We start from the raw sequence: 26,132 nt of genomic DNA, 5'->3' as shown, positions 1-26,132 counted from the left end.
TAAACTTGTCCCTTAACATCAGAAAATTCCCATTTCTGAAGGATTGATTTAAGCATTCAATCTTTATTTGAGTTGTGTTAGGGTCTTGAGTGCTAAGTATAAATCTGAAAATTTATGTGGTGTAATTCTCTTTCCCAGAGTATCATTCAGAATACTTGGGAGGGGCTGTCATATAATGTCTCTTTAGTAATTTTACTACGTAACCCCACTTCTTAGATCTTTCTATGAATTGAAGGTTTCCTTCAGAAGAGATTTTTTTAAATTGTTATTTGTTACCAAGCCATATGAAATAGCCTATTAAATAATTTAAAATAAACTCCATCTGGCTTGGACTACAGTCCAAATCCCTGACTCCCTGTGCTATCCTCTGCATGAAATAGGTTTGTTTTCATTTTGGTATTTTAAAATTCTAAATAAACATGTCAATGCTTCTTGCTTACATCCTAAGAGTTTGGTAACACCAGTAGCTATGGCCCTTTGGAGTCATTGGATAATTTGGAAAGGGTAAATAGGATAAAAGAATCTTAGGGAAATTAAGTGGTGTATGACACACAACATTACAGCCAGAAAACATAATGCCTTTTTCATCTACTTATTACTGTTCTCATCTTGGATGTGGCAGCCTGGATAACTCAGAGGCAGTGTTGGAGGAGTGCTTTCTGGAGCTTACCCTATTTTATTCAGAGGCCTTGCTTCATTTGAAATTCATGCCAGACTTCCCAGCATCATTATTTTGCTAGGATGATAAGAAATAACCTAAATTTTCCATATAGAGGCCAGGATCTTCTCAGTGGGATATGGAAATAAGAGAGATGTCCTAATACAAATAACTGGGAACAGAAAAGCCTGAAAGCCATTATGCAAATGAATGACCAGTCAAGCTACTCTATCAGAGGATTGTGGGAAGCTGAATAATGCTTCCACCCCAAAAGAAAAAGAAACACAAAAACAAAAGATATCCAAATTCTTATCCCTAGAACACGGAGGTATTGCCATATATGACCAAAAAAAAAAAAAAAAGGAAGATGTAAATTGAGAACCTTAAGGGAAGATACCCAGATGGGCTTTGAGTGCAATCACAAGAGGAGAAAAGGCCGAGGCAGAGGCTGGAGTCGCACAGCCATGGACAGTGAATGCCAGCAGCCCCCAGAAGCCTAAGGAAAGAGATGGATTTTCCCTAAAGCTTTCTGAGGAAGTATGGCCTGCCAATACTTTGAGGAGTGGAACTATTTTTCGACTTCTGACCCATACAACTATGAGAGAATAGATTTCTGTTGTCACAAAATGTATTTTGTGGTAATTCGCTACAGAAATGATTATAGTTTGGGGGAACTGGAAGTGAAGTGCTATTATAATCGATACCTAAAAGAGGGGACGTGACTTTACAATGGGGTAACAAGCAGAGGCTGAAAGAATTTTGAGGTACATGATAGAAATCCTGGATTGTCTTGAACAAACCTGATAAATAAATAAAGATGAAAAAGACTGCTGGTGAGGGCTCAGGAAATATGAGAAGCATGGTAGAAAATGCCTACATTTTCTTAGTATGTAAATTATCATAACAGAGTATTGTAAAAAGTACAGATGAGCTGCTTTCTTCTTATTGCTTATAGTAAAATATGAGAAGAAAATAATGAACCAAGGGTACAGTAACAAAAACAAAACCCAAACTGTGGATTTGGAAAATTATGTTTATCCAGATTGAAAAATATATTAAAACAGGAGATTAACTGTTGGGAAAGGCTGCTGTGGAAAACAGGCAAGAGTGATGGCCTTCCTGTTCCTACTTCCCCACGGTGAAGTCATTAGGTGCTTCTGTGCTTCTCTGTCATTAATATAGTCAGGAAGGCCAAACAAAATAGATGAGGGGCCTAATAGCAACATTCTGGGTATTGGATTAAATTAATAAGGGTATAGAGGATAGATTTGGAATTTCTCTTATTCTTGAAATGCTCTTGTAATGTCTTATCCTGATTCCCTTCCATTCAAGCATTGCTCATGTGAAATGTGCTGTGACCAGAGGAGGTCATTGTGAGATTTTCAAAGCAACCAAAAGCCAGAGACAAGTGGGTTGGCCTTAAGTTGGCAATTGTAATAAATGGTCTATTTTAATACTCAGTGACTAATGGCAGCCTGCTGTGGTGGATGTGAATTGAGCTTGGGAGAGTTGCTTAGAAAATCTGTAATTTTTTTCTCTAGTATTTGAATGATCAATTATTATACTTTGTTAAATTTTAAACAGGGCAAGAACTAGGTCAATGGGAATGGTTCTCTTATTTCTTTGAAACACTTGGAGTGACTGACAGCAGTCAGTTTCCTAGTGTTATTTTGCTCTTTGTTGTACTCCTATCTATCAATCCTTTGGCGCTTAAAAAGCCTGCAAAAGAGATAGAGAAATGTGCTGTAGTCTTTGGGTTTAGAGGTACGAAAGGATAAAGGTTACAGCTTAAGAATGTTGTCTGACCTGCTCTCCCCCATATTTTGAGTGCCTACTGTATGCCTTATATAATAATTTTTTTTTTTTTTTTTTTTGTATTGGGAATTGAACCCAGGGGTGCTTAACCTCCCTTTTTATTTGTTATTTAGATACAGGGCCTAAGTTGCTTAAAGCCTTACTTAATTGCCGAGGCTGGCCTTGAGCTTGTGATCCTCCTGCACCAGCCTCCCTAGCTGCTGGGATTGCAGGAGTGTGCCACTGTGCCAGGCTATCTAATACATTTTTGATCAATAAACTGCTTAGTGGGTGGAGTGGAAAAGGAATTCAAGTCAAACAAGGGGTGCCGTTTGGATAGAGGCTTGCAAGCTAATTGTGTTAGGATGATTAATAAAGCACAGTTGTCTCATTAGAATCAGCTCTAACAAAGGCTTGTTTTGTGCCTGTTTGCAGAAAGATTACCACTTTGAATATACGGAATGTGATAGCAGTGGCTCCAGGTGGAGAGTTGCCATTCCCAATTCTGCAGTGGACTGTTCCGGCCTGCCTGACCCAGTGAGGGGCAAAGAATGCAGTATGTGCTGACTTTCTGATCATTTATTCTTCTCATTAAACCATAACATCTTAATATTAGCCCTGGGTATCAATTATAATGAATTATAATGAGACCTTGGAGAAATGAATGTATCTTGTTGCTGTCTAGCAGAATACATGGGGTCCTTGTGTGCAAAGTCCGTGATAACACATGGATATATTAAAGTATCAGTATTATTGTTATTTGTAAATTTTTTTTATTTAAAATTTTGGAGGGCAGAGTGGCAGAATTTATCTTTAGTGGATTTTTTAAAAAATTACATTAAAAAATTATTTGTTCTAATTAGTTATACACGACAGTAGAATACACTATGATACATCTTACATAAATGGAGTATAGTTTCTCATTCTTTTGGTTGTACATGTTGTAGAATTCCACCAGTTGTGTAGTCATATATGTCTGATTCATTATACTGTCCTTCCTACCCAACACCCCCTCCTCTTCCTTCACTATCCTCTACCTAATCCAAAGTAACTGTATTCTTTCCTCGCCCCCTGCCTTATTGTGAGTTAGCATCCACATATCAGAGAGATCATTCAGCCTTTGTATTTTTGGGATTGACTTATTTTGCTTAGCATAATATTTTCCAGTTACATCCATTTACCTGCAAATGCTATAATTTTATTCTTTAAGGATGAGTAATTTTCCATTGTGTATATATACACACCACATTTTCTTTATTCATTCATCTGTTTAAGGGCACCTAGATTGGTTCCACAGTTTAGCTATTGCGAGTTTGAGTTGTTATAAACATTGATGTGGCTGTGGAATTTTTAATTGGGTAACATATCACTGAAAGTTTGTCATTTGAACATTTTTAAGTGTATAGAACTATTATAAGTATATAGAACTATAGTAGCACTAAGTATAGTCATATTGTTTTCCTACTATTAATACCATCTATCCACAAAACTCATCTTGTAATGGATTCCTTTCTTTTTTAAAGCCACAAAAATACCTTGAGGTAATTTTTTGTAAGTATAACCTATAAAGAGATTATAGAATTACTGAAGGTCATATTTAATAACTTTCCTTTTGAAAATTAAGAAGATTTGAAGTGTAACATTATGAGTTAACAGAGAAATACACTGTGGAATTTATTTTCATGCATAAACTCTATCTTTTTAAAAAAAACCTCTTTAATTTGGTAAGTTAGGGGTGTGGGGGGTTTCTACAGTAAAGTAGTCTAGGGTTAGCCTAAGGTTCAAAGTCAGATGGATTTACCTTTTTTCCAGCAGTGTTCCAAATGGTATTCCTAAAAGTTTAGACAGTCTGTTTCTAAATGAACATACAGGTAAGCAAATTTGTTAAATGGAAAACTAATTCTTTCTTGTTCACAGAGCACCTCTCTCTTATTAGCTGGGAGAGCTTAAGCTTAAGTGGTGAGTTCACTGCACTCAGGGAGACTGCAGTAATTCTATGAGAAAAACACCATTATTTCTTGGTGAATGATATTAAATGAATACAGAGAGAACCTGAGTATCTCTCCCTGCAAGACATTAACAAGAGTCTGAAGAGAAAGGAGGTTCAGTAGAGAAGAAGGTGATGTGAACCTAGGGTCTAGGCAGCCTCCTGTGCAGAGAGAGATCAATTCTCAGTAAGGAGGATTGGGGGGGAAAGGGAAACAGAGCCTGAGTAATACCAATGTAGTCAGTTTATTGTAATTGGCTTTGGCTACCTTCCTAGAACATCTGTATGGTATTTATCTATACTTTTTACTTGGCAGATGTCTTGGTTTCATTGTAAACAACTCAATTCTGTCAGACTATCTAACCATTATGAGTAGTAACTCCATATTTGCATGATCTGGTGGTTCTGGCTACCACTGGATGTGGAGATCCAATTGTCAGTTTGAAATATGCCATGGTGGAAGATTTGCTCCAAATTAAGGGCTTCTTCCCTGGCAGCCAGATTTTAAATATTTAGCAGTACACTATTGATTAAGTGTATTTGCCAAAGTTTCAAAATTCTGTTACAGAATTAATGCCTGAATAGTAATCATTACCAACTGAATGATGCTTGAGACCCTTGTTCATTATTTATTGTAATAGTCCATAGATTATTTGAATTTGACCCTCAAGCAAGAACTTTTCTAAAACCTCTGACTAGTAATCAAGTTACTTTTAATTATTACTTACATTAAAAATGATAGTTATTTTAAAAACAATAATACTTATGTGATGGCTGGGACATTTTTTTAATCTTTATTTTTTGTCTAAAATCAGAATTTTCGAATATTCCTGTATAATATATTTTCTCTGGTAGTTTGTAATATGACCTTCAGTCTATGACTTTTTCCTTTTATGGTAAAGAAAAATTATTTTAAACTTTACAAGTAAATTAGTTGATCTAACTAACTTAGAAGCACAGTTAATTTGTAATGTTACACATGTTGTTTACCACATTACCAGTCATTAGTGTTTTGTTGTGGATGGTTAGGGTAATAATAACTGATTATTTCAATGGCTTAGATTTTCTGTTGCTAATAATAACTACCATTTCTCAAATTGTGATTATGTGCCAAACATTGTACTTGGTGCTATACGTCATTATTCCATTGTAATCTTAAAACAGCCCTCTGAGGTAGCTACTACAGGTTAACTGTCCTTTATGTGAAATACTTGGGATCAAAAGTGTTTTGGATCTAAAATTTTTTCTGACTTTTGGAATACTTGTATATGCATAATAAGATACCTTGGGGATGGGACCCAAGTCTAAATACAAAATTCATTTATGTCCTATATAAACCTTATATGCATAGCCTGAATGCAGTTTTATACAAAGAATTTTAAAGAATTTGGTGCACAAAACAATTTCATGGTACAAAACATTCTGTTTGTGGTGATATGTTGATCCCAAGAATTTCAGATCTTGGAGCAGTTTGGATTTTCAGATTAGGGACACTCAGCCAGGAACAGTGTTTCCATTTTTTCTGATGAGAAAATCCAATCTCTAGGTAGTGACACAACTTTCCTTGGTTCATATGGCCTGGCTGAATCAGATCTCCGATTCAAGTACAGACATGTCTGATTCCAGGGCCTGTCTCATATCCACTGAGCTAACTTGCCACATGAAGATGGAAGCCTTGAGGTGCTTCCAGGTCTTCATATGGGGACATAAAGCTCTCTTGGTGTGCCCAGCATTTGGCTTGTACTGAAAAAGGAAATTAAAAAGCAGAACAGGGCAACTTCAAGTAAATGAAGAATATTTAGGCAATGGTTGTGTAGGATATGATTTCCCTAGATCCCAATGTCTCTAAATAGACTCAAACCCATAGTTTGAAAATGTAGTTGTGTAGATCTTTTCCTCTTTTGCAAAAAGAGACAATATTGGAGGGCTTTCCTGAGGAAGGGGATTCTAGGAGTATTTATTTAGCAGTTGTAACTTTTTTCCAGAAAATTGATGGGCAAGATGTATTACATATTTGTTTTTTTAAAAGTCACATAAAAATCTGGCCATAGGGCTCCTCTGAGTGAAGTTAATGAGAAGTCAAATGTCAGTTTTTGTTGTGCTTGAACCCTGGGGTATATGTGCATCCAAGCTTAGAGAACTCAGTATTTATGGGTACTGGTCCCTATTACCCTCTTGTCCCTTCCTCTGTGGAAAACTTACCAGTCTCATATTGCTGCTCTGTGTAGGCCCCTGAGATGACCTCCTGTCTCTCCTCCTCTCTGCTAGTTACAGGATCAGCCCTGGTAACTTTACTGCTTCTCCCAAGTCTGTGGGTATCACTCACCTTTCAGGGTCTTGTGATTGTAATCTCATTTCTGCATCACAACACTTTGTAATAATAACCAAGAGAATACAGCCCCAGTTTTAACCCTGTGGCTTCTCCACCATTGGGTCAATCTCCTCTTTTATCCTGGAAGCACAAGCATTTCTAACAATCTCTTCTTGACCTTCTAAGCATCCTTTGATGTTCTTAGATCATCAAAAACAATGGTCCTCCTGGAGTGATTTCCTGGGTGATAGTCTCTTTTAATCTTTCTTTGGAAACAGGGCCCTTTGGCCTCAAACTAAATCTTAGAAGTGAAGACCTGGATATCCTTGGAGATGACATGTGAAGAGAACTCTTTTATGTGTTTTCAGACAAGTCTAAAACACTGAGAGAGAAATAAACAATAATATATCTCTTTTATATTCTCACATTTTAAGGGGGATATGTGCCATGTATTGCTTACCCTTTCAAATATTTCTGAGTCTTAGACTTCAGTTACAACCCTAACATCATAGTCTAATTAAGGATGACAATTTAAATATAATTCACTTGGTGTGTAAGCATTAAATGGATCATTGTCTTGCGGATATTGTTTAATCTTGTACTTCAGAATTCATAATATGCAAATCAATAATACATATGAAATAATCATTATTATCAAATGTATGACATGAAATGGTTGTCTATATGGATATATTTGTGCATGTATATGTATATAATGTGTAGTACATGTGTTTGAGTTACTTTTGTATTGTATTTCTCATATAGGATTTAGTGAATTAATGTGGTTTCAATGAGACATTACTTTTACATAAGTACGATTACATGTGTATTGTGGTTTTCATTGATGAAAAAAAAAAGAGAGAGACTTTCACTTTGACAAAGAGAATTCCTTAGAAAGTCATGGATACTAAAGGAGCAGGGGCCTTTGGCTACTTTGAGCTCATGCATGACATCACCAGATACTTTGGGGCAAGGATATTTGTGCATATTAGAAAGGGGACTCTCAGTGCAGTTTGATTCTCTAATTTTCCTGGAGAATTGGGCTCAACTGACAGAGTTCATGATCCTTGTGGGTTTGTAGTGAAATTTTACACAGAAGATGATAACTTGAATCTTGTTGGAAATAATGCTCTCATTTTCTTCATCAGGGTTGCCATATTGTTTCCATCAATGAACCATAGCTGAAACAGAAATCCCCAAATATACCTGAAGATCTGGACATGGTCTGAGACTTCTGGAACCTACTTCCTGAGTCTCTGATCAGGTTTCTTTCTTATTCAGTGATCAAGGGATTAATGGACATCAGTACATGAGTGGATATGGATCACACACTTTCAAGCTGGTTAATGCAAATTAAGAGGCGCTTTATTGTAAATTCTAATATAAGACTGATGAGGGCATTAAAAAACCTTTCTGTTAAAAATGCAGCAAGAATTTCCCAGGAAAATGCTGACTCTGGCCTCCAGGATCTTTTTTTTTTTTTTTAAATACTTATTTTTTTAGTTGTAGTTGTCAATATCTTTATTTTTTATTTATTTATTTTTATGTGGTGCTGAGGATCAAACCCAGGGCCTTGCACACGCTAGGCTAGCACTCTACCGCTAAGCTATAACCCCAGCCCTTCCAGGATCTTTTTTTAACACCACTACCACCCACAGTTCCTCCTCTTGAAATTTTACATCTTGGTCATGTTGTTTAATCAGGCAGAAACTTTTCCATTTAATCCATTTGATGTCACTAAGGTTTGACCTCATAATCCTTTTATCCCAGTTGGTAAATTGGTCTTATACTGGAATCCAATTAATTACTTTGCTGAGGTTGAACAGATGGACTTTGTGTAAGCAACATGCTTCCCAGTCCTTACAAAATGCTGCAGGGACACCTTTTCCTATCCTGACATTCACTTCTACCACCTGCAATCCAGATGTCTTTGGATACCCATGAACTGTCCCTTTTGTGCTGGAGTGGCCATCTATGATTATGATATGCCTGTGCCCATGTGCATGCACAACAATCAGGGTGCTTCTCCAGATTACTCTCTCAATAGCTTTAGTGCTCCAGAACAACTCTTCTGAATGTTCCGCAGATGTTCTGTGCTTTGACAGTGCCAATGATGACAGTGCCACTCAGGTATGAACATTCTATGTGGACATGTTGAGTGGAAGAGTAGAGGAAATGCCTGAGTGAGAACACTGCTGGCCATCAGAAGACACATAACTTTTCATCTAGAAGAAAGTAGTCAAGGACTTCTCTGATGTCCATGATGCCTATGGAGCTATGTCCAGGCTGTTTTGGACAAATATAGCAGTGAGAAGTGTGAGAACATGATTCAGACTTTTATGTAGTCTGAGTCTTACTTGGATCTAAGAGAGGAAGCTAATCTGTGAGGCCAGAGAGCCAAATGCTTTGCCAAGGAGATGTCTACCTTTGAAACAAAGCATAATGTTGATGGATGTGACCCACTCATGGCTGGATGGGAGATTCCTATCCAAATGCACAAATGCAAGCTAATATCTTCAAATGGCAATCCAGGTTTCTATAGCAAATAATGTAACACTGATTTTTATTGTTATTTCTCTAGGAGAAAATGAAGGTCAGGGCTTAACAGTCATTTCAAAGAAATATATATTTGCTTTTAATGGTTGAATTATTCATTAAAATAAGTACAAGGAAAGTTTCTAGCCAGAAATATAATTTTATTTGATAAGAAAATTATCTTATTATAAATTATAAATTAGCTTATTATATAAAAATATGGCTGTCATTGTAAAATAAGAAAAGGAAAAAATGATCCACTCAGAAATTTTTATTTTTCTAAGGTTCTTGTAGGGAAAATACGTTTAATATACCAGTCTCTGCAGAAGATAACTTTAGCACCATTGTGGCTTAATGTTTATTGCTGTCTGTAATTGATCAGGTTCATTTTTTTAAAACCTGGAATTACATTTATTCTAATACAATATTGATTTTGCAACAGACTGATTTGTAATTGCTTGCATTTTTACAATAAGTCTGTACATAGAAGAAAAATGGAAAATTGAAAAATTCATGAATACATGGAAATTAAACTACATACTCCTAAACAACCATTGGGTCAAAGAAGAAATCAAATGGAAATCAGAGAATGTCTCAAGACAGACAAAACAGAAACACAATATTTTAAAAGTTATGTGATGCAGCAAAAGCAGTTTTGGGGAATTTTATGGTGATGAATGCCTACATTAAAAAAGAAGAAAGATATTGCATATCTAATATGTATATCAAGGAACTAGAAAAAGGAAACCAAACTACTAAGCCCAAAGCTGGCAGAAGGAAGGAAACAATAGAAAACTGAATTATTTATTTAGCACATTAAAAGAATGATACACAATGACTAAGTAGGATTTATCCCTAGGATCCAAGGATGGTAACACATGCAACTCAATTATGACATTAACTGAACAAAGAATAAAAAATCACAGTTATCACAATAGATTCAGAAAAAGCATTTTGAAAAAAATAAACACTCATTATGATATAAACTTTAAATAATTAGATATAGAAGGAATTTACCTCAACACAATGAAGGCCATTTTTGATAGGCCCACAGCTAACATTATACACAATTGTAAAAAAAAACAAACTTTTTTTAAAGATCGGAATAAGGCAAGAATGCTCAGTCTTGTCACATTTATTCAACATCATAATGGAAGTCCTCGCTAGAGCAGTTGGGCAAGAAGAAGAGATATAAGACATCTAAATTGGAAAGGAAGAAGTAAAGATATCTCTTTTTGACAATGACGTGATCTTGTATGTAGAAAATTTTAAAGACTCCATACACAAAAAATTTATAGAGCTAGTAAATGAACTGAGCAATCTTATAGGATACAAAATAAACATATAAAAATTAGTTATATTTCTATACACTAACAATGAACTATCCAAAGAGGAAAACAAGAAAACAATCCCATTTGCAAAAATGCCAAAAGTAATAAGGTAGGAATAAACCTTATGAAGGAAATAAAAGATCTGTACACTGAAAAACTAAAAATACCAATGAAAGAAATTAAGGCAGACACAAGAAAATGGAAAGATATTCCATGCTCATGGACTGGAAGAATTATTATTGTTAAAATGTCCATATTACCCAGCAGATTTATTCTATGGAATCCCTGTCAAAATCCCAGTGTCATTTTTTTTTTAAAGAAGAAATAGAAAAACATCTTAAGATTCACAATTATCACAATAGATTCAGAAAAAACAGGACATCCTGAGTAGCCAAAACAATTTTGAGCAAAAAGAAAAAAACAAAACAAAACTGGAGGTACTACACTTTCTAATATCAAAATATATTATGTAGCTACCCTAATAAAAACAGCATTATTTGCATATAAATAGGTAATAGACTGATGAAACAGAATACAGAGCCCATACATAAACCCATGCATATATAGTCAGCTAATTTTCCAGAGTATAAGAGAGAATAGTGTCTTCCAAGAATGATTCCAAGAAAATCAGGTATCCACATGCAAAAGAAATTAGACCCTTATCCTATACCATAAGCAGAATCAACAGTCTTAAATGTAAGATCTGACACTATAAAACTAGAACATAGAGAAAAATATACAATATTGAACATAGAGAAAAATATACAATATTAGTCTGGGCAATGATTTTTTTTTGGATTTGACCCAAAAGCTCAGGCAAGAAAACCAAAAATCAACCACTGGAATTACATCAAACTAAGATGTTTCTACACAGCAAAAGAAATAATTAATGAAATTAAATGGCAACCTATGGAATATGAGAAAATATTTGTAAACCAGATATCTGAAAAAGCCTTAATTTCTAAAATATATGGAACTCTGTAAGTTAATAGCAAAAATACAAATAGCCCAATATAGAAATGGGCAAAGGAACTAAATAAACATTTTTTTCAAAGAAGACATACTCTAGGTGTCATGACACACGCCTGTAATCCCTGTGATTTGGGAGACTGAGGCAAGAGGATCACAAGTTTGAGGCCAGTTTTGGCAACCTAATGAGGCCCTTAGCAAGTTAGGGAGACCATGTCTCAAAGTAAAAAAAGGTTGGGGATGCACCTCAGTGGTGAAGTGCCCCTGGTTTAAAAAAAAAAAAAAAGACATACAAATGGCTATTAGATATGTGAAAAGGAACTTAACACCATTAGTCATCAGGGAAATTCAAATCAAGACCATAATGAAATATCATTTCACACTTATTAGAATGGATATGACCAAAAAAATTTAAAAAGTAACAAATGTTCACAAGGATATGGAGAAAAAGAACCTTTATATGCAAATGAGGGAATGTAAATTGGTGCAGCTATTGTGGAAAACCAAATGTAGATTCCTCAAAAAATTAAAACTACCAAAGGATATAGAAGTTTCACTGCTGGGTATATTCAATGGTATTAAGATCAGGATATAGAAGGGATATCTGCATTCCCATATTCATTGCAATATTACTCACAATAGCCAAGATATAGAAGTAACCTAAATGTTCATTGAGAGGTGAATGGATAAAGAAAATGTGGTATACACATACAATCGAATACTATTTAACTTTTATAAAGAAATCTTGCCATTTGTGACAACATGGATGAACATGAAGGGCATTATGGTAATTAAGCCAGACATAGAAAGACAAATATTGTATGACATGATGAGTCTAAATAGTCTAACTTCTAGAAGCATAGAGTGAAATGATGGTTTTCAGGGGCCGGGGAGAGGGGAATATAGGTAGATGGCAGTCAAAGGCTATAGTGTTTCAGTTATACAAGATGAGTAAGTCCTAGAGATCTGCTGTACAGCATCATGCCTAGGTAACAATACTGTATTGTATGCTTAAGAACTTGTTAAGGCAGATTTTACACTTAACTGTTCTTTCATACAAAAAGAAGAACAAATACAAAGAGTGAGTGAAAGCCTTTGGAGGAGATTTATAGGTTTATGGAATAGATTGTGGTGATGACTCCATGGGTGTATTACTCATCATACTGTGTATGTTGACAATATACAGCAAGTTATATGTCAATGAAGTGGGTTTTGTGTTGTTTTGTTTTTGTTTTCAAGGAGTGAGCAGAGTAATGGTGGCAGTTTGAGTCAATAGCTTTTTATTCCAGTTTGGAAGTGAAAGAAGAGAAATATTCCTACGATAAGAGAATCGATTTTGGTTTACTGGGTGAGATTTAAAAAATACACTACTTAGAGTGATAGACCTTTCAAGCACAGATTTTTCCCCCCAGGATTCAATACATTGTTTGTTTTATCGGCACATTGACACTGAATGGCAATTGCATATCATTCTCCTAGTCTGCTCCCTGGAATACTAATCCCAAGTAATGTTTCGTGTAAACCAGAAATGTGGGTCAAGATTTTCTTTGGTAAAGTACTGGAACATATGGAAAATTGTTCATACTGCATTTCCCTAATAGAAAGAGATTTAAGTTTTATAGGAAATTTCTAAGAAACTTAATAAGCATTTATAGAACATTCTTGTATGTTTTAAGTGCATTCCATTTTATCCATTTCCCAAATGTATTTGATCAGAGAACAGAAGATTTTTTTCTTTCTTTTGGTTCTGTGGATAGAACTCAGGACCTTGTATATGTCAAGCAAGCCTATCACTGAGTTACAGCTTCAGCCCAATTATAGACTCTTTTATCTAATGTATATTAGGATCCCTTATGCTAATTTCTGAAGAATATTATTTTTAGAAAACACAATTTAAATACATATGCTTTCAAAATAGACAAATTGACCAAGGGAATTAAAAAGTGCAGAAATTGATCTATGCATTTGTGGTGAAATGATTTTTAACAAAGGTGCCAAAAATACATAATGAAAAAAGAACAGCCTCTTCAATACAGGATACTAGAACGACTGGATATGCACATGCAGAAGGATGAAATTGGACCCTTATCTCACACCATATACAAAAATCAACTCAAAATAGACTAAAAACTTATTAAACATAAGACCTGAAATGACTAGAAGACCATAGGGAAAACCATTTAACATTGGTCTGGACACTGGTTTTTCACATTTGACCCCAGAATCTCAGTCAACGAAGCCAAAAAAATAGACACCTGGAATTCTAACAAGTGAGAAAAATCACACAGTACAGGAAACAGCAGAATGAAGAGACAGCTTATAGAATGGAAGAAAAAATGTTTTAGACTGATAATGGATTAATATTCAAATATATAAGGAACCCAAACAACTCAATAGCAAAAACACAAATACCACAAACAAAAATATTGACAAAAGACCTGAATGGACATTTCTCAAAAGAAGATCAATAGGTATGTGAAAAAATGTCAAATATCAGCAATCATTAGGGAAATTTAATTTAAAAGCACAATGAGGTATCATTTCACATGTGTTCCAAAGACTATGATCAGAAAGATGAATGATAACAAGAATCAATGAAGATGTGGACAAAAGGAAACTCTTGTATACTATTGGTGGGAATGTAAATTAATATAGCCATTATAGAAAATAGAATGGAGTTTCCTCAGTAAACTGAAGATAGAACTACCACATGATCCAGCAATCCACATCTGGGCATCTACCCAAAGGATTTGAAATAAGTACATTGAAGAGATAACTGCTCCACCATATTTATTGTATCATTATTCATAGTCAAATTATGGAAGTAATTTAAGTATCAACTAGTGAACAGATAAAGAAACTGTGGGGTATACACAAAATTGAATATATTCAGCCTTGAAAAAGAGGAGAATTACATCATTTGCAACCACATGGGTGAACCTGAAAGTCATTGTGTTAGGCAAAACAAGTCATGCACAGAAAGACAAATACAGCATGTTATCATTTACTTGTGGAATCTAAAATTGAAGTGGTAGAAAAGCAGATAGTAGAACGGTGGTTACCAGAGACTGGGAGATGTTGGTCAAAGGATACAATATTTCAGTTAGTCAGGATGAGTAAATGATAAGTATTTAGAGTGGTATGTTGATTAACTTGATTCAGTCATCCACATTGTACATATATATCTTAGCGTCACTTTGTATACCACACTTAATATGCAATTATAATTTGTCATTATCCAATAACAAATTTAAAAGATAAGCATACATGCCTGGCTAATCTAGTAAATTTTTGTATTAAGTTACTTATGCTATGATTTAATTAATTTCATGTATTTTCTTTGAGTTCTAGTTGCAGCACTTTTGCACTGTTCAATTGACAACCACCCACAGTTGGTAGTCAGGTATGGTATGTCTCTGGGCGTAAAGCCCTTCCTGTAGCTGACTTGTTTGTTTCTGAGCAAAATATTCCAGTTATTTATTGAGCCTTATTTCATTCATTGAATATACCTTTGTTGAATATTTCCTATGTTCTTGACAAGATGGATACAAAAATAAATGAAAAAAATTCCTGAATTTCAGGACCTTTCATTTCAATAGAACTGCAATAAATTAGTAGCGGCATAGGAGTTAAAATCCCTGATGGATTTATGTTATCAAGGTTGATCTTACCAAGGAGGAAGGGATGCTCAGAGAGTCAAGACAACTTCATAGTAATGCAGATATAAGTTTGAAGTTTAGATTCATCAGTTACCAGATGAATAACCTTGGAAAACAATTGACCCCTTGTAAGGTTTATGTGCAAAATTGGGTCCTGATTTAGGATTCAGCCATACTTTTTGGGCAATTTGTGTTAATTCTGTGAGTATCTTTGTGGTGAACACTGAAGAAAGTTCTGTAATTTGATGATGCAAGTAAGTATTTTTATTACCTCCTCTACTTACTTAAAAAATACAGTTGAGGAACTGAAATAAATCCTAAAGCCATATATTTTGGTGATAGGTGAGATATGAAAACAGGAGGTTGAGCATCTTGGATCCATCTTGATCCCAGGGCACTGCCTCTTTGGAATACATGTGCATGTTGAACAAGGCTTCATACCCTTCTGGAGGCTCTTTTAACTTTACCTTCTTGATGGAAATGATACTCTGATATCCTGATAGGTAAATGGGCTTTTTAAAAGATGGCATTGAAGGCTCAGATATATTTACAGGACCATTTAAATTAATTATTTCTATAGATTTTATTCTTAGTTGTATATACTTTCAGAAAGAGAATAACATTTAAGAAGTTACTTAGTTTGGGAAGTCTATGCCTAGTATGTTGTTGGTGAATGATACACAATATGCTTTCATTATTTAACAAGGTATTCTCAATAGTTGGTAAGTGAGTAGCAGATGGGAAGAGTGTTGAAGTTGAATCTTCTCAGTAACACAGTGGTGGTTAAAAAGCTGGCACAAGTGGAATCCTTAAGACATGAGATAAAAACTGTTGGGAACAGCTCAGAAGCAGGATTTATACTGATTGTGGTATTTTGTAGGAGCTATAGTTGAGGAAACTTCTTTGAAAAAAGTGTTTTATAAGGAGATTAAAGAACTGAGTCCTTAAAACTGCAATTGAGGTCAGAGAGACTATCAGGATAGTTGAGGGTGAGTGGCACTTTCTGAGGAAGAGGAAACATTCAACATAAGAACCAAAGTTTTGGGACAGAACTGAAGTTGAGAGAACTGACTTCATAGGTATTTGGATATGTTCCCCTTGGTAACCTCATCAAGTATTCTGAATATTTTTTTCCCCTAACCTTCACTGTTTTCTTTTTTCTACATTCTTTATGTTATCCTGTGCACAATGAACTAGGGTTTGTCTCCTTTTGTTTCAAGCATTGATGTCAAGAAGCCACAATAAAATACATTTGTATTTTTAATTTTTTTTTCAAGTTTAAAACTACTTTAGCATGGATTATTAAAAGGAGAAAAGTTTTTGTATAGGCTCTGCTAGTTTAATGTAGATTATCTGTGATGTTCAACCCCCTGCCAGGGGTTGAATTCTTTGAAGCTTGTGACTGATCCATCCTCTGTATGAAGTGCAGTGGTAATTTTTTAGTTCTACCTGAGAGCGCTCTGAGGACCCACTGGAAAGGATGTCAGATGTGAGGCTCAGTTTTCAGAGATGTAGAGGCAATACTTTTGCTAAAATATTCTTTTCAGAGAATGGTGAATTAGAAAATGTTAGCCAGAATTTGTTTTTTATTAATGTGCTCTTTTGTGTACCTCCTGTCTTACTTTCGTTTTGCAAAATGAGAGGTGAAAATTATTTTTTCTTCCTTCTCTAAGAACTGTACAACTAAGAACTTAGAAGTGACATTTTTGTGGTTTACAACGTTATCCCTAGTTCTTAGTGAAAAATCCCAGAACGTTATTGGTAGGATTCAGCTCTAACAATCCAGCTCTTTTAATTTAGTTGTGTCATTCTGAATTTACACAGTACTTTCTGCATGTCACTTAATGTGGCTCAGTGGTACTGTTGGAATAGAACTGATGTCTTTTGACCTCTGGGGCAGAGTGATTTTTTAGTGTTGTTATTTTTCACTTGAAATGAACACATTGGATTTCTCAGCTTAGTACAATCTTTGGGTTGCATGGTACCAGGAGAAGTCATGGAGAGTCTGCTACTAATATTTCAGAGAAGTTAAACAAAGTTGCTCAAGGTCACACAGATGAGAAAACTAAAAATCTGAATCAGGATGCTTTGGATCACATAAACTCAGAAGTCCTATTGGGTCATTCTGATAGAATTTGTGTATCACAGATTTATCTATCTTAAATAAAATCATGCCTCAAACCCCATAATGTGTAAATTATAGGGAAGTACTCCCATAGCTTCTTCATGCTCATTAATATTTACCCTTGTGGGAACATTGCAGTGTCTGCCACTATTAGAATTTCAACAGTGTTGCCTTCCATTATCTCTATCCAGCCTTAAATTGAGCATGGTAGATCCAGTCTTCCTTGCAACCCTGTATATTTTGACAAGAAAATATCCTCTTAAGATTAATAAAAAAAGGGGGCTGTGTGTGGCTCAGTGGTAGAGTGCTCGCCTGGCATGCATGAGGCACTGAGTTCGATCCTCAGCACCACATAAATATAAAATAAAGATATTGTATCCACCTAAAACTAAAAAAAATAAATATTAAAAAAAAAGATTAAAAAAAACTTTTCAGTGAAAAGGAAGAAATATTCCCACAAGCCATGAAAAACTGGTTTGAAGTGAATTAGAGAACATCAGCAAGAAGTGGCCTGTTGTAATGTAGCATTTTGGCTTCCTCCTGTCTCAGTTTCATTTTGCAAAATAGGGGATAAAAATGTTTTTTCTCTGATTAAGAATTTCACAACTAAAAACTTAAAAATATAGCAATAACGTATCATCCTCATAATGGGCACTGGGGAAGGAAGAAGAGCTGAGATTTGCTGGCCACAGTGTGCTGTTCAGCTTTTCTTAGATACAATTTCCTTCTTTCTTTTTGTTTTCTATGAGAAGAATCATGATAATAAACCGAACAGCTACATAAAATATTAATTATCTGATAATCATAATTAATTGGCTACGTGAATGCTAGAAGTAAGATTTATTTTTGAGGCCTACAAAGTACACATTATATTTCTTCTTTGTATTGCCCTTAATGGTAGAGAGTAATAGTATAATAGTTGCAAGAGTACCTCTCCGTACAGTCAAAACAAAAAATGTCTATGGCTTTAATCTTATTCATCTTTTTAAATGAGTCTAATTAATTGAATAAAAATAGACACACTGGCTCTTCCTGATTTTGGAATTGATTTAACATTCCCCATAAATATACGTAATTATTTTGTACTTAGCTATTATCTTAGGTTGATAAATAAAATGGGTTTTACAATGACTTTAAGCTTAGAGAAATGTAAATTTGGTCTCTTTAGAGGGAGACCAGTCTAGTCCAGACTAACATAGAAGCTCTGTGAGAGTTGGGGCAATTTCTATCTCATTTACCAAAATATCCTTAGTGCCTAGTATTTGCCTAACAAATAGTAGGTACTCAGGACATTTTTGCTGAATAAATTAAATATAGTGTGGTTCCCAGATATTTTCTTGTATAAAATTACATAGGTTCATTATATCATCAACATCTCATTAAACAAGCAAGTCAGAAGTCCTTTTATTTATATTATTTCAGTTTGCTGTTTAGAAAACATTTTAATAATAAAATTGAACAAAAATAGCAAAAATGAATGAATTATGAATAAATGTAATCGATAACCATAACCTTTCAAAGCATGAAGTCTCTGGAGGAAGAAAATCTAAATCTAAGAGGCCCTGTGATAAAAAGATTAAAAATACTTGCTCTTTATTGTTAGACATAAATCATAGATGAAAATCAGCTTATGATTCAGTTCAGTAACTTATTTGGCTCATTGTTCTGGTCTATGTATGATCATAGCAATGCTCTGGATTTTCATATCACTCTTTACTTTCCACAGAGATAGTGGCTCCATTGTCTCTCACTAGACCACCACAAGCAATCCTACCAGAGAGAAAGGAATAGGGATGTTCTCAATAAAATGCATGTGAATGGAGACACAGAGGATTAAGTGAATTGCCCAAGACATTGCTACTTGGTGATGGACAAATGCTTTTTTCTATATCTGATTCCTCACACCTGCATATTTGAACCTTTACAGATTCATAGTAGCAGAAATAGATAATGGGAGAAGAGGCATAAAACCAAGAACAAAAGAACAGTGAGTGCAGCCCCGGGCCTCCTGATTGCAGTTAGACTTCAAGGGGCTGAGTTTAAAAAATCTCTGTTCCATGAGATGCTTCAGTAAAGAATGTGAAATCCCAGTCTGAGCCCACTGCTAAGTAGTATGTGATCTTAAACCAAGAAGGTCTTTTTTTTTATTGTATCAAACTTTGGGGTTTGCTTATCTTTATTTCAGTTAAGTTACTCTAGTATTCCAAGGTTTTTGAACAATAAAAACAGTATTTCAGATATGACTAATTGATTAAATTGACATGGTCAGTTCCCTCAACAGTTAACAGCTATAATATAATAGCTATCATCCTGCCTATTGAAAATGTCCTGAGTGGTACTCTAAAAATATTTGAATGAAGAATGTGGTCCCTGAGATAACAAATAATAATAAAGGATTCTTTTAATCCAATCAAAGACCGAATGCCAAGGTAGCAATGTTGAAATAAAATTACTGAGGCTGACATAGAAGATATCAGAAGAAGAAAATCTGACTATAGCTGGTGACTGCCAAATTAGTCTGCAGTGCTGCTGATATAAACTCGTGGAGTCGACTGTATTTTAACAAGAAGGTGTGGTTCTGAAGTTGGCTATGAGGATGAAAAAGAAAATATTGAGGAGAAGCAAATTATTAAAGTGTGAAAAGCTTTAGACTTTTTAGTTCTCCTGTGTTATTAAAGGCCCTATGCCTAATCTTAACTTTGACCATATAATTGTTCTGAAGAAATACAATATCATCAATCCAGTAGCCAAGATCTTTTTGAAATGTATTTCCCAGGCCCCTGAACTCAATCCCTTGAAGTCCAAAGTGTATCTAGTAGGTATTAGTATTATATTACTAATAGTTGTATTTAATATTTATTGTGTCTCTATGAATGGTACACTGCCAGATGCTTTAAATGAAGTATTTTATTCTCAAAGTTCTTTGAGATAGTTATTATTATGGTCTTCCTTTCATAGGCAAAGTCATTAGATTTATTGAAGTTAGGAACTTCTAAAATATTTCTCAAATGCATGTTTTAGGTACAATGCATTAAAAATTCCATAATAAATATAAAACTGGGAAATTTTATATTCATTGCTTTATAATTCATTTGAACATTGCTTAAGAGTTAAGGACAGGAAATGAAAAATGACGTGAAGTACAATCATAAATTCATTTGGACTTGTTCACCCTTTTTTTATTAGCTGGTTGCTCGAATTAAATTTTCTTTGGGGTAACACCTTTGGAATAAGAGAGACCAGGATTTGAATATTAACTTTACTGATTATTAACTGGCTACCTTTATAATCAGGTTATTTAAATATCCTGTGGCTTACTTTCCTCATCTGGTATATGGGCATAAAACCTTCCTCACAGGTCTCTTGTAAATACAGTTGATCCTAATTTTTCAAGGATCCTGAATTTGCAAATTTGACCATTTGCTGTGATTTATTCATGACCCTAAAGTCAGTACATGTAAAGTTTTTAGTCATTTACAGAGTTGTAAGATATTTTAGTTACCCATGAACAAGGTGAATGACTTCTTATTTGATCTCTCATACGATAAACAAATATCCCTTTGTGGTCCATTTAGTTGCCATGATTTTACCATTTTATGTATTTACTTAGGAGATTCTGCCACTTATAATAGCCCTCTAAGTATAGTGCTAAAGTACTGAATAGTTATCCTAAGCAAAGAAGGCTGATATATGCCTTTTGGAGAAAATATTTTATAAGGCTTATATTTTATAAGCCTTTTGAGGCGTGAGTTGTAGGGCTATTGTCTGTTTGTTCAATGTTAATAATTCAGCAATATATATTAAATAAGATATTCTTGTTACTGGGGATTGAATCTAGGGATGCTTTCCCACTGAACTATAGTCCCAACTGTTCATTTTTTAAATTTTAGACTGGGTCTTCCTGAGTTTCTGAGGCTTCAAACTTGTGAACCCCCTGCCTCAGCCTCCCTAGTTTGTTGTTGGGATTACAGGAGTGTGCCACCACATCTAGCTTACTAAAATATTTTTAAACAGAAATAAATGGAGATCTTGTGACCAGAGACTAACTCTGAATTTTTACTAGGAAAAGTGGTTCAGTATTTACTAATTTCATGTTCCCAGAGACTGTATAAATTTAGCAAGAATAACAATAGTTTACTGTTTGTAAAGTACCAAGTGCAACACTTTAGTATATTATAAAGACTCAGTATATTCACTTTCAACTTTTTCTTAGTTTTCCTTCTGACTCAACAGTACTTCTGAAAGAGTTTAGGATGTTCTTTTTAATAGGGCAATAAACACTCTGAAATAATATCACTGGTTTAAAAGACAAGATCCTCAAACACAATTTTTCTTCTTTTTAGCTTTTATGCTCCCTTATAACAACATATTATAAAATATTCTTATTAATTAATTAAAAGGGCAGTTTTGAAACCCAGGCTAAATTGTCTTCAAAGGTAACTTTATCAGTAAGTAAAATGTTCAGCTTTGTGGTGGATGATGCAGTCTCTTTTGCAACTATTCAACTTTGCCATTATATTATAAAAGGAGTCATAGACAATATGAAAATGAATAATATAGCTGTCTTATTAAGACTATAAAAACAGGATAGATTTGGCTGTGGGCTATAGTTCAAAAATTTTTGACTTTGTTATATTGGCTCTTGGTTTGTGATATCATTTATCATAATAGGGAAATAACATGTGATTCTGAGTTTGCTAGAAGCCCCATAAACCATTTAAACTAAAAAAACCCAAAAATTCCTTACCTCAGTTTCTACTGGTTGTCCTGGTAGTAATTATAATAACATGTGATAAGCATTTGTTATATGCCAGGCACTAAGTTAACCACTTTATACTATAATTTATTTTCTCAGCATGGCCCTATAAGACAGCTATTGTGATAATTATCTAATTTTTTAGGAACAGAAACCAAGGCCTAAAGAGGTAAAGTAACTCATTCAAGATCATGAAATTAGGACAAGGTATAATCTGGTCTGAGAGTTGTATCCTCCATGCCTAGGATAATTTTGGAATGTAGCTGGTATTCAATATTCTTTGCCTAACCTTTCCTTATTTTCCAATGTTTTACTTATTTGGGGATGTTGATCTGAATGTTAAAAGTTCATTGTACAGCATTAAGTTTTTTGAAGAGAAGCATTATATTAATTCAGTGGATAAGTAAGTGGATGAATGTGGGTTTTAGCTCTAATTCTTTAATTAGTTTTTCAAAATTAGCTTGTTTTTATCTCTAAGTTTTTCAGTGTATTCTAAAAGAGAAGTTTGCCTCAACGTGAGGCTTTGCTGCTTCACTCTCTGCTGGAAGATTTGTTTCTCTTCATCAGATAATTTGGACATTTTATTTTGTTCTTTTTTCTTTGGTATCCTGATTAAAGGATTAGAAAGCCCTTTTCTAGGTTTGAGTCACTAATACCACCCTGTGCAGAGCCTTTAGCTTCAGGGACATTGATTTGCATTTGTTGAATGCATAATGACTTAGCAGCAGAACTGCCTTTTCCCCTGTTAACTATGTTAACTGTTCTTACATTGCCCATGTCTGCCATCTCTAGGTGCAGTTCTCAGAGTGAACAAAGATATCAGAAGTAGGTGTGGACAGGAGATATGACCAGGGTGGTGCTGAGAACATTGAAAACATAAGCTTGAGGCTTCAGGATGGAGATAACTGGTTTAGCTATCATATTGCCCGTCTGTGGCCCCTTTATATTTAGTTCTCACTCCTAAATGAACATTTTATTTAGGCTTGGTATGTGCCAGATACAGCTAGGAATCCAAAAATAATGGCTTTTTTTTTTTTCTCTCGGAGCTGAAGGTCACATGTTCCCTGCTAAGTGGTTTCTCTAGATAGAAATGCTTTAGTGGAGGTCTTCTGGAGAGTGTACTTTGGGGCATGGAGGGAGGCAGAAATGACTGCCTGGTATACTGAAGTGTTCAGTCATGAAGAGAATCATTTTTTGAATTGGGAACAGAATTTACCAGTTAGAGTAGGTTAGTTGGCCAACATCTCTGGGAAAGAAGATCACCACAGCAAGAGGGAGGATGAAGTATTTGGGGAATGATATGCATTTTGTTGATTGTAAGAGGGTGAGACAAGGGGATGAGCTGGGTAAAATCAGGGCCAGATTGTGCAATGCACATAGTGACAAGGCAGATATTAGAAGCCTTTTCTAGGGTACACTTGTACATTGCTGGTGGGACTGCAAATTGGTGCAGCCAATTTGGAAAGCAGTATGGAGATTCCTGGGAAAGCTGGGAATGGAACCACCATTTGACCCAGCTATTGCCTTTCTCGGACTATTCCCTGAAGACCTTAAAAGAGCGTACTATAGGGATACTGCTACATCGATGTTCATAGCAGCACAATTCACAATAGCTAGACTGTGGAACCAACTTAGATGCCCTTCAATAGATGAATGGATTTAAAAAATGTGGCATTTATACACAATGGAGTATTACTCAGCACTAAAAAATGACAAAATCATGGAATTTGCAGGGAAATGGATGGCATTAGAGCAGATTATGCTAAGTGAAGCTAGCCAATCCCTAAAAAACAAATGCCAGATGTCTTCTTTGATATAAAGAGAGCAACTAAAAACAGAGCAGGGAGGAAGAGCATGAGAAAAAGATTAACATTAAACAGGGATGAGAGGTGGGAGGGAAAGGAAGAGAGAAGGGAAATTGCATGGAAATGGAAGGAGACCCTCATTGTTATACAAAATTACATATAAGAGGATGTGAGGGGAAAGGGAAAAAAAAAACAAGGGAGAGAAATGAATTACAGTAGATGGGGTAGAGAGAGAAGATGGGAGGGGAGGGGAGGGGGGATAGTAGAGGATAGGAAAGATAGCAGAATACAACAGTCACTAGTATGGCAATATGTAAAAACGTGGATGTGTAACCGATGTGATTCTGCAATCTGTATACAGGGTAAAAATGGGAGTTCATAACCCACTTGAATCAAATGTATGAAATATGATATGTCAAGAGCTTTGTAATGTTTTGAACAACCAATAAAAAAAAAAAAGAAGCCTTTTCTTAGGGTGTAATGTGATCAGTTTTATAAAAATAATTCTGGTGATGGGATAAAGGGAAAAATTAATGGAGAATTTCAGTGACTAATGGGTTGTGTATTCTTCTGCCTTCTAGCTTTTTCCTGCGCTTCTGGAGAGTATCTAGAGATGAAGAACCAGGTATGCAGTAAGTGTGCCGAAGGCACCTACTCCTTGGGCAGTGGCATCAAATTTGATGAATGGGATGAATTGCCAGCAGGATTTTCCAACGTTGCAACATTCATGGACACTGTGGTGGGCCCTTCTGACAACAGGCCAGACGGCTGTAACAAGTAAGAATCCAAAGGAGCCTTTGGATCTTGACTGAGTACTTGAGTACTTCCAGAGAGAAGTTAAGGATAATCTTACCACAGATGGGGGTTACAGATAAGCTAATTGCAAAGAGTCATATTTTTTGGATAGTCATTACAAATAATGTAGCTAATTTTTCATGAAGCTTTAAGATAATTATCCTCAGGATATAATAGATATTGTATACAAAAATGCAATAAAGTTTATTAGGAAAAAAATAATTTTCTCATAGTATATTTATAACCAAACTTAAGTCAGTGATGTTTCTACTATCCTTTTTCTAATTTTTAGTGGGTAAATTCAAATTGTTTTTTTTTTCTTTCAAAAGGAAGAATTTATAACCTTCATTTAGACTTGATCATTTTCTGCAAGAGCAAGTGGCTTAAATAACTAATGTGGCCTTTGTGTAGTTCCTAGGAGATTATAGCTTTGCCTATGGCAGTGTTGGAGGCATGTTAAATTGTTTCAGAAAAAAAAAAAATAAAGCAAAATATTTCTCTTTGGGCTTTGCCCTTTCCTGTCCTCTTGTATTGATTATGTAACTATGTGGCCATGTTTTGAAAATGAAACTTCCAGCCCCTGGCTAACTTCTGATAAGAGGGGTTTCTCAGGACCCTTGAAGTTTTACTTTTTAGTCTGTTGGCAGTGATCTAAGGATGCTGGACAATTACTTAGCTGTTCTAGACGATGTGTTTTCTCCTTTCCTTCCCTTCCTCTTTCTCTCCTTCTTACCTTCACTCTTCTTTTCAGCTCACTGTGCCAAACAACATTGATTTATCATACTCCGCTGATCATAATATTATTATTCTTTATGTTTAATTGTTAGTCTTTTTTTTCCTGTAACACTGGAAACTAAGTAGTTTATAAAGAAAAGAGGTTTATTTAGCTCATAGTTCCAGAAGTCTAAGAGCATGGTGCTGGCATCTGCTTGGCATCTGAGGAGGGCTTCATATAACTTCAACTCAAGGCAGAAAATGAAAATGCATGTTGTCATATGCAAAGGAAGAAAAAGGGGCCAACCTCCTGAAATAGTGAGAAAAACATGAATTCATTCATGAGAGCTCAGATCCCATGACCCAACACTTATTCGTGGCTCTGCTACTTTTTTTAAAAATTGATTTTATTATTATTTTTTAAATTCATGACAACAGTGGAATGCATTACAATCCTTATTACACATATAGAGCACAATTTAAGTTGGCTATTAATTTCAGTCTGGATCTGGCAGGGACAAACCACCTTCAAAACCTCAGCAATGTGTGTGCACACACTGTGTTTTAAATAAAATATTTCCTTAGAGAAGAGTACTAGTAGGATGTTACAAAACCTCAGATCTTTGTTTTGGAGATCAGAGGATATGGACACGGCTTCCTCATGTACCCTATGGAATAGTTTATTCATCAAAA

At 35.0% G+C, this 26,132-nt stretch overlaps 1 protein-coding gene and 1 pseudogene across 1 annotated transcript in view; both read left to right on the top strand.

Annotated features, from left to right (window-relative positions):
* The first annotated feature begins 2,925 nt into the window (after window positions 1-2,925).
* Elapor2 (endosome-lysosome associated apoptosis and autophagy regulator family member 2) overlaps window positions 2,926-26,132 on the top strand; it is an 86,102-nt gene continuing 62,895 nt past the window's right edge. Inside the window, exons 1-2 of the mRNA XM_027932709.2 lie at window positions 2,926-3,008; window positions 24,512-24,707. Coding sequence (XP_027788510.1) covers window positions 24,544-24,707 — 164 coding nt within the window. The 5' untranslated portion in view covers window positions 2,926-3,008; window positions 24,512-24,543. The remainder of the gene's footprint in view (window positions 3,009-24,511; window positions 24,708-26,132) is intronic.
* Window positions 7,573-9,137, top strand: LOC114090441 (catalase pseudogene; annotated as a pseudogene).

This window comes from Marmota flaviventris, chromosome 1, assembly GCF_047511675.1.
Source record: "Marmota flaviventris isolate mMarFla1 chromosome 1, mMarFla1.hap1, whole genome shotgun sequence".
In the NCBI taxonomy this organism is placed as follows: Eukaryota; Metazoa; Chordata; class Mammalia; order Rodentia; family Sciuridae; genus Marmota; species Marmota flaviventris.
Note: the sequence above shows the minus strand (reverse complement) of the source record. Positions and strands in the feature narration are given on the sequence as shown.